Raw genomic sequence first — 8,589 nt, forward strand, 5'->3', positions numbered from 1 at the left:
GAAGATTTATAGGAGGCTTTGCCGGGGATGGGATCATCGAGAGAGGAGGATGGCTTATTGCCGTTTTGCCATGGGGAAAGTTTTCAAGGTTTAAGCACACCCGCGCCTCTTCTTCCTTCTTCCCCTTCCTTTCCTTATTCTTCGAGGACGGTGAACGTTCTCGAGGGGATGGAGAGGAGTGCAGGACAACAGCGGGTATATTAAACTTTTTATAAAGAGGAGGAGGAGGGGGGTATAAGAGGATTCCGTCATATTAAAATGCTCGTCGTCTCGGATAGGAGGATACATAGAATGGGCCTCTCTTTCACTCAGAGATACTCGTTGTCCATTTCTTATTGTCACGATGGAAAGAAATTGATGCGAATTTCGGTAAAATGTTGTCGATCGGTCGACGAAGAGAGTTGATCGAATCGAGAGCAGGATCGACTAATTTAAAAGAATTTATCAAAGAAAAGGCATCGGCCAAAATGGTGGGATAAGGAGATTAGGGGCCGACTTTCTCCGCGTACCAATCTCGATCTCCGGAAACATAGGTTCCGAAAAGAAAATTTACGAGGGCTGTCCCCGCGCGCGAGCTTTATCGTCGCACCGAGCGGTGAAACACGAGTCGCGGAAGCCGTGTTCACGATTAGATCTATCTCGCCATTGAATTTCACTCCCTCCCTCCCTCCCCTTTCATCCGCCTTTCGATCACGACCCACATAAATTTCCACTATCGGATGCCCAGCGGCGTACCCGACCTCGCCTAACTCGCTGTCCACAAATTTCCTTCTCCTCTCTTCATATTTAAATTACGTCCTCGTAGAGAGGACTGTTAGCGAGCAACACTCTGTGCAACTAGCGACAGGAAAATATCCAAGAAGAAATCCACCAATCTCTCGAGCCAAAGAGTAACCTTCGTGCGAATGAAACAGACCTCCCCCCTTTCTTCTTCTCTTTTTCTTCTTCTCTCTTCTTCTCCAGTACATATATATGTCTGTCTGTGTGTGTGTGCGCGCATAGATCCGCGCGTTAGATCGCGATCGATATCTTGGGCAGACATCTCGCGTGTACCGTGAGCTCGTTTCCTGGTGCGACCGTTGGTGGTCGATTGCTCGATAACGATCGCGCCGCTTTGTCCCTGCGGGGAGCGCGAGTTCGGTATCAGCGTGGAAGATAATCCGAACATCGAGGCGTAAGTCGCTTTTAATCGGCCTCTCTCTCTCTCTCTTCCACGGATAAGGCGGGAGAGGGATGTGGTGGCACGTAGAGAGAGAGAGGGAGGAGGCCTCTAACCCCGCAACGGGGTGGGGGAGAAACGGGAGGGGTTGAGGAGCGAGACGAGTCGTTTACGGCCGCTTTACATGCAAACTGGGAGGAGGAACGAGAGGAACGGCCTCGCCTTGGTTCGTCTTTAAGGCGTTAAGTAATTGCCGCGAGTGATCCCGGATATGGATGGGTTATCGTTTATCGGAACGATCGTCGGTGTTCACTCTCCCCCTCCACTGGATCATGCTGCTTTTTGAACGTTGGATTCTCTAGTCTCTAGAATGAGGATTAGAGATAAAAAAAATATACTTAAAAATGTTAGTTTCCTGTACAAAAAAGGGTGTACGTATCGCGTGAAATATGTTAACATTTAAGGGGGTTTTAAGAGGGATATTTTATCCGGAGCATACGGTGTCACGTGAAACGAGACGGTGTGAAAGATCGTCACCGAAATGACACGAGGTACGAGCGTCGTTTAAACTTTGAATAAGGTTGGCGTGACACGAAAGGGAAGATGAACGAACGTTGAAACGCGCTCTTTCTCGGGGAAAGAAGTCGCCAAAGAACGGCGCCGAAAGCGACACCCGGCGTCAAAGAGGAAATGAAAAAGAAAAAGAAAAAAAAGAGAGAACAGGGGGATGGGGGATGGAACACGCGTAGAATCCGTGGAAAACGGAGTCAGTGTGCGCACGGTCAAGCTGAAAAACGGCCCCCCCCTCACTCTGGCTGGTTAATTCGAAAGAGGTCTCGGGCGTGTCATCAGCCATCCGGTTGGGACCCTCGCGGGGCTCCTCTTAATCGCGGCGTTTTGTCACTTTTGCACGGAGAAAAAGGGTCGGCGGAGAAAGAGAGAGAGAGAGAGAGACAGAGAGAGATCCAAGGAGGCGGAATAACAGCCTCCAACAGTTTTATCGTGGTCGTTTTTATCATTTATTTCTTCATTTGTTGCACGTTAATTCTTCTTCCCTCCTCGAGGTTCTTCTTCGCCTCGAATATCCTCGAATATTTGTTCGGGATAGGGTTAAAGGGAAAATTCGCGAGCGGAAAAGGGATGAGTTTGTTTTTCAGGTGGAATCGTCGTTCGACGAGCGGGAATACAAGCGGAGGGGAGAAAAGATTGTGTTGGAGAAAGCGGTTGCTAGCTCAAAGGAGGAGATGGGCGCGCGCTAAAGGCAAAACCCGTGTTTTATGTTTCTGCAATCTTGCGTTTTCCGCGAAACAACCTTAAAAGGAACGGCCGCGTATCACGATTGAACGTTGCGCGTAAACGACCACGCATCGACGAAACAGGATTTGTTTCCCCGGCAAATGTTTGTGCAGACGTTTTTCGAAGGTATCGCGGCAGAAGAATAAAGCTTTCGAGCTCGGTACAAAAGCGCGCGCTTATTCCTTTGAATATCTCCTTCTGTTTCTTTGTACACACAGGGTGGGTCAACAAGGAATGGTGGAGAGGGGAAAAAAAAAAAAGAAAATCTCGTTATTCGATAAAAGGAAGGATTCTGCTTCGAAGAGGAAGAGGGGAGGAGTAAGTCGAGTAACTTGGCATCTCTCCACCTGATAAATAAAAATAAAACTTGGTATTTCGAGACTCGGCATTTCCACGTCCCCCCTCTCTCTCCTACTTTGCATGGCGCCGTGATTCTTAGCTCGTATTGTCATTTTCGAAGTGTGCTATAATATCCGTTTGATTCCGAACTAGGCACCCGAGCTATTACTACTACTACTGCTACTACTACGTGTTTATTACGCGGGGACACGGCAAATTCTCACGCATGTATTTTCAAATCGCGTGCCCGAGGCGGAAACATTGACGCAGGTCAGTTGGACGTGATGCGAATCAGGTGTCGCCTCGGTTGCCAAGAATTTCTTCGCGAGCTACAACTCGTCTTCGCGATTTTGTTCCGCGGCCAAGCTTTCTCGATATTGAATGAACTGCCGCCAAAGTGACTGGAATCCGATTATGCGAATACGCCACCATCAACGTAGTTTTACTCGCGCGTGAAATCCCGAGGCGAGATTCTCGATAATTTTAATAATTAAGTAATTATTGCTTGATTTTTGCTCCATCTCGCGAACGAAACGATTAGCCATGAGAAATAAACCGTCAAGGATCGTATTAAAGTAAAGCTATAGAGATAGGGGAATTTATTTTTGTGTCCCTAGCGTGTGAGACACCTACGATTTGAGAATCTCTGCTTTAAAGCATAGTCGGTCAGGCACTTTGCTCTTGGCTGGCAAACGGAAAGCAGATAAATGCAGTCCAAGTGTTGAGGCAAATACAGTAGATAAAAGAATCGTCTTAAGATTGACAATATGCGATACGTGTCTCCTCAATAACGTCTCTACTCTTGCTCTTATTACTTACTCGAACCGTACGGAGAAACAAAAGCTTGAGTTCGAGTTAGAGCTTACCTCGTTGCGAGTTTTAAGGTGAGCCATTAAGACCTCTGGCCGGCATTTGCATTTGTGACGACGCGCGTATTCTCGGCGAGAAAGAGAGGCCAGGCGCACCGTTAACGTGGCCGCGTCATAAATTCCATGGAATAAAGAAGGGCGATGGAAGTCTCCTCCTGTCCCCCTGTAAATACCGCGGGCCCATTAAAACTTTTCGCGTACTTAGGTCGGAATTTATTTCGACCTAGCCACGTGCACCCGGCCACGGCAACCGTTTTACGGCGCCAGCTCCTCCCTGATCCGCGTTATATATTTCTTCTGAAATTGTGAACTTTTCAACGCACCACCTTTGCTCTTCTATGCAGGAGATCCTTAAATCGAGTAACGATTTTACGCTTACAAAATTTCTTTGAACTCGAGATGTACGTTTCCTGTCAGAAGTTTTATTCCAGGCAATATTTCACGTAATAATGCTGTGCGTAATCGTATAGATCTTCTCTTTCTATCGCGAATTTCTGTCGCAGTGAACGTTGAAAAAGAAATAAAGGAAATCCTTTTAGGACGTTTTCGAGTCCGTGGATGTAGATCCCGAATCTCCGGGGTTTACACGACTTTCGCCACGGAATTCTCTCGTATTCTCTTTATCGTTGCATCGCTTTCTCCAATTTTTTTGTCTTCGCTCAGTGGAGAATAATTCCGTGTTCCTAATTCTTATCTATTTTAATCGTAAAAAACACGCGGACGGTTTCCGTCTATTCCGAAATTTCACCGTTTCAGAGAAATTCTCGTGTTTGGGAAGAGAAGAAGAGGCCGACGAATTCTTGGTTTTCACTTGGTAGGATAAATTAGCAAGCGCCGTTGCTGCCCGGTTGCCGGACGTGTTAAACGCGGCTCTCGAATTAGAATTCCTGTTTCGGTGCGGGCCAAAAAGGTGCTCGTGGGCGTTGAGGTAGCTCGTCTCGAGCTCTTTCGTGGAATTCTGACGTTTCTTCAACCTCTTTGCCAATACCTGCGAACAATCAGCCGGCCGGATAATCGGGCATTGTTTTACGCCGTTAAATCTCGCGAATTTCGTCTATGATCGCGAAAATAATTAGCTTCGAGATCGGTTTGACGCAATTGCAACACATTGTAGCGCGGAAAAACCAGTATCGCGGTGTTTCCAACTCGTATCTAACTCTAGTCGTGTATTTTTTTCGTTACGGTCAATAATCATGTGTCATGTGGATATATTTGTAAGCGAAATCAAACTTATCACGATTAGATAGAGCACGATTATCGCGACAGAGCTTGCGTGGATCTATTCACCGTTGATGGAGAGAAAGAGAGAGACAACTCGAAGCCTTGAAAATTGCAATGGATCCATTTGTAGAATAGAATTCTTTGTCACCTGCGATCCCCTCGAATCGCATTTACACGCCTCGAGTATCATCCCACGATTCGTTACGATGCAACCGCGAAAAGCAGCAATCGTCGTCATCCCGATTCTCGACCCGGTGTGCGCACGCTTCGAGAAAAATTACCAACAACCGGAAAAGAGAGGCATAATCCTATTGTTTGCCGGGTTTCACGGAGAGAAAGAAGTAACAATGGAGGCATTAGCGGCGAGTTTGTCCGCTCGATTGTTGCCAGAGTTAAAAATTGTGCGCGGCTTTATAAAGATGCAGACTCTGAAGCGTTAGCGCGGGAGTAGTGGTCGGTTGCCTCGTCGATTGACGGACAGACACGTGATTTATAAATAAAAAACTTGCGCGAATTGATATAGGAATAAATTAGAAATGCAATGAATCGATTAGAAAATGCTAAGAATATTTTTTGAAGACATTTCTAATAATTCCGATATGTGTTACACGAGTATTAATTATCGATATTTTTTTTCAAGATATTGTTATCGATTTTTATACTCCAATTATCCAATGATCATATTACTCGTACATTATTTATACGTGTTCGCTAATTATTAACTTCGTTAACGGGAAATTATCGATATTTTGTTTATTTAATTTTTATTATTAGCTCGATGTGTCGAATTCTTAGGTAACGATTGTTGCAACACAGGTTCAAACGTAAACAAATATCAATCATTTAAATAGATAAAATCTAAAAGAAGTATTATGAACGGAAATTTTCCTTCCTTGTTTATAATTTTCCTATTTTGTATAATATTCTTGTTAATTTAATAACTACGTTTAATTTTTCGAAAACACGAGTTTGTACAAATACCATTATAAAATTACCATATAAAATTGTTGGAAAACAGGGATCGTTTGAATATATAGACACACTTAGACTCTCATTTGCATTTCATTGTCCGTTAATTTTTCGAAATTTTAAGCTCTCTAACCGTAGATCTACGTCAACAGTAGTTCTTACGAACACTTTACTTGTTCGTTCATTATCACGTAGATGAGAGATCGAGAAAACAGTTTTCTTTTTAATCTATTGTTATGTAACAAGTGTTAGAAGGTGTATGGTAAAAATATTCTTTATTTGTTTGTACAATTTGACGTTATCGACTCGATTTCTAAAGAATGTTGGGACATTTTGAGAGCGGTATGCAAGCCTTGGTCTTTTCGTTTCTCACGGTACCGTACGTGCATCGACAATCTCTCGTAATTTCCGAGTTGCATGGCTGAAATTTATTTTAATTTTAGAATCCTGCGACGATTAGATAATTTAATTTTCCAGAAGGACTCACGATCGAAGGGCAAAGTTCGAAATCCGAGTTTGGGTTGTTGCAAGTTGCCTCGCACAATTTTCCACAAACGTTCATTTCTTCGTTCTTTTCGCACTTTATATCTTTTCCCGTCACCTTCGATTGTCCCTTAATATCTGTACATTGAGGAAAATCTTAACAAATTAACCTTGGAATTATAGAAAAAAAATCAACAAATTTTCTTATTTATTTTTTGTGGGATTATTCGATTTTTTGTCGTTACTAATAATTCATTGTGTATCGATTTGCAGAGAAATTAGGAATACTCACGAACAAGAATCGTAACGATAAATATGCACACGATGTATCGTGACATGGCGACGTGTTTTTCTTCGAAAGTAGTATTAGTTCAACTCTCGAACTTCTCGTTTCCTCTTCTAACGTCGAGTCTTTTAAACATTCTCGATTTTTATACCCAACTTTTCGTGTTGCATCGCGTGTATTTTCTGGTATCGTGAAGATAGCATGCACGATACACGATAAATATAAGGATTTGAAAATACTTGACTCATGTGATCGTTATTTATGTAATGTCTTACTTACTTGTTCTGTGTATTCAAATCAATGCAGAATTTATAGCGTTTCTCTTCTAGAGGATACCAGCAGATAGATTTAACATTTAAAGGGAAAAGGAAAAGAATGGAAAAGAGAGAGAAGAGAAGACAAGAAATTATCTTTTTCCTTTTTTTATTATTATTTCTTTTTTTATTTTACAAATATTGGAAAACAAATATTAAAAACACTCTTTGTTCAGCTATTATAGTCTCTTTATTTGACACTTATTTTCTACTTGGACAATGATAGTTATACAAGGATCTTCTATTTATCTTCTACTTTTCTGACATAGATATATAGATTAACATCGTTGAAGTTCATTATTCATTTGAAGAGCAAATCCCAGGTGGACATTCTGAAAGCGGTACACAATTATTATTTTCGTTTCTAACGGTGCCGTTAACGCATCGACAACCTCCTGTCGTAGACCATATGCAAACCTGAAATAAGTTTATTCGTGTCCCATTCGTTGTATTATGTATAATGAATTTTGTGATAAGATAATTAATCGAATACTTACAGGTCCTAAACCTAGCAAACACGATTCTATCTTTGGATTACAGCAAGTTGGTGGGCAGATACCTTCTCCGCATATGTTCGGTTTTTCATTCTGTCCGCATATTAGGAAAACCTTCGCATCGATATCTGTACATAGAAAGCATCAAATTTGAATTTAATTTTTGTAAAGCGTTGCAATAATTTCTTTCATCTGGCATAAATCTTTCGTGCATGTTTTTCTCGTCGAAAGTTGAAGTCCAATTTTTATTATTTTTATCTTGCAGTTGCAGGAAACGAGTAAAATTTTGTTTATCTTACAAAGAAATCTAATTTCTCGAGGGTAATTAATTTAATGCCTTTTTTTTTTTATCATTAACTCGAGCGAAGAATACTTACAAACGACTATAGCAACATAGAGAACATAGACGGAAATGTATCGAAACATAATTATTCTTTTTTTTTCTTTCCTGTTTCCTGAACAATGTTTCCACTTCTAATGTCAAAATTCTGATGTTTTCGAATTTTTTAAACCCGATATATGTACGTTATATATACGTTAAATTATCTATAGTCCTTGAAGATAATTGTTAAAAGCGATAATAAATAATAAATAATAATAAATAAAAATTCGATAAAAATTTAACCTTAACTCGCGTAATAATTTTGAAACGATCGACTAAATACGTTCAAATTAACTCAAAATTTCACCGATTCCACGTCGTATTTTTATCGTCGAGCAATTTCCTCGACAATCTTCTTCGTATTTTTACGAAGTGGAAACATCATTTTCTTATATCTTAAACATTCGAAAAATTGTATCGATAATTTCGTAATATCGATAACCATTAACTTACATTGTTTTTTACTTTATTTCTCTACCACAAAAAATTATCTCCAAATATCTCCGCTAATTTCAAGAAGGAATATTTTTACCAACGAAAATCGAACTCGTCATGCAAAACGTTATAACATTTAAAATGCGTTTCTTTGCATACATTCAATTCAATTCACAAGTTGTTACGCGAAACAACGATACGAATCGGGCTCCGATTTGGCGAGTCGGAATCGACACACAGAGTTATGTAGCGCACTTGCATCGAGCGCATAAAATAATCAGTCAACGACCGCTTCTCGAGCTCCTAGGCTAGGCTAGGCTAGGCTAGGCTAGGCTAGCGCGC

At 41.4% G+C, this 8,589-nt stretch overlaps 3 protein-coding genes and 1 long non-coding RNA gene across 6 annotated transcripts in view; 2 read left to right on the forward strand and 2 right to left on the reverse strand.

Moving 5' to 3' along the window:
• Positions 1–8,589, forward strand: part of LOC102672661 (headcase protein) — a 146,868-nt gene that overhangs the window by 45,634 nt on the left and 92,645 nt on the right. The window lies entirely within an intron of this gene.
• Positions 1–8,589, forward strand: part of LOC116185808 — a 20,550-nt gene that overhangs the window by 8,420 nt on the left and 3,541 nt on the right. The window lies entirely within an intron of this gene.
• On the reverse strand, positions 6,091–6,830 carry LOC116185806 (cysteine-rich venom protein 1-like). 2 transcript variants are annotated; one of them, XM_031511115.1, is made up of 3 exons: positions 6,629–6,830; positions 6,341–6,474; positions 6,091–6,274 (listed from the first exon to the last, which is right to left on the reverse strand). In XM_031511115.1, exons 1-3 carry the CDS (start codon positions 6,672–6,674, stop codon positions 6,167–6,169), a joined length of 288 nt encoding a protein of 95 aa, XP_031366975.1. In that variant the 5' UTR covers positions 6,675–6,830; the 3' UTR covers positions 6,091–6,166. The 2 variants fall into 2 exon arrangements, with proteins under 2 accessions (XP_031366975.1, XP_031366976.1); XM_031511116.1 differs by having other exon boundaries at positions 6,389–6,474; positions 6,629–6,825.
• Positions 7,111–8,589, reverse strand: part of LOC102673112 (venom serine protease inhibitor) — a 10,458-nt gene continuing 8,979 nt past the window's right edge. Inside the window, exons 1-3 of one of the 2 annotated variants that reach the window (XM_006617100.2) lie at positions 7,808–8,100; positions 7,434–7,558; positions 7,111–7,353 (exon numbers count right to left, since the gene is read on the reverse strand). In XM_006617100.2, coding sequence (XP_006617163.1) covers positions 7,234–7,353; positions 7,434–7,558; positions 7,808–7,856 — 294 coding nt within the window. In that variant the 5' untranslated portion in view covers positions 7,857–8,100 and the 3' untranslated portion in view covers positions 7,111–7,233. Of the gene's footprint in view, positions 7,354–7,433; positions 7,559–7,807; positions 8,101–8,589 lie in introns of those variants that run through there. The other variant, XM_031511114.1, reaches the window with a different exon arrangement.

This window comes from Apis dorsata, unplaced genomic scaffold (genome assembly GCF_000469605.1).
Source record: "Apis dorsata unplaced genomic scaffold, Apis dorsata 1.3 scaffold_292, whole genome shotgun sequence".
Lineage (NCBI taxonomy): Eukaryota > Metazoa > Arthropoda > Insecta > Hymenoptera > Apidae > Apis > Apis dorsata.

Coding starts and splice junctions, on each gene's coding strand:
- LOC116185806 (XM_031511115.1), bottom strand. CDS start 6,674: ATGTCACGATACATCGTGTGCATATTTATCGTTACGATTCTTGTTC. Junction 6,475..6,628: donor TATCGTTACGATTCTTGTTC/GTGAGTATTCCT, acceptor CTCAATGTACAG/ATATTAAGGGACAATCGAAG. Junction 6,275..6,340: donor TCGAACTTTGCCCTTCGATC/GTGAGTCCTTCT, acceptor AATAAATTTCAG/CCATGCAACTCGGAAATTAC.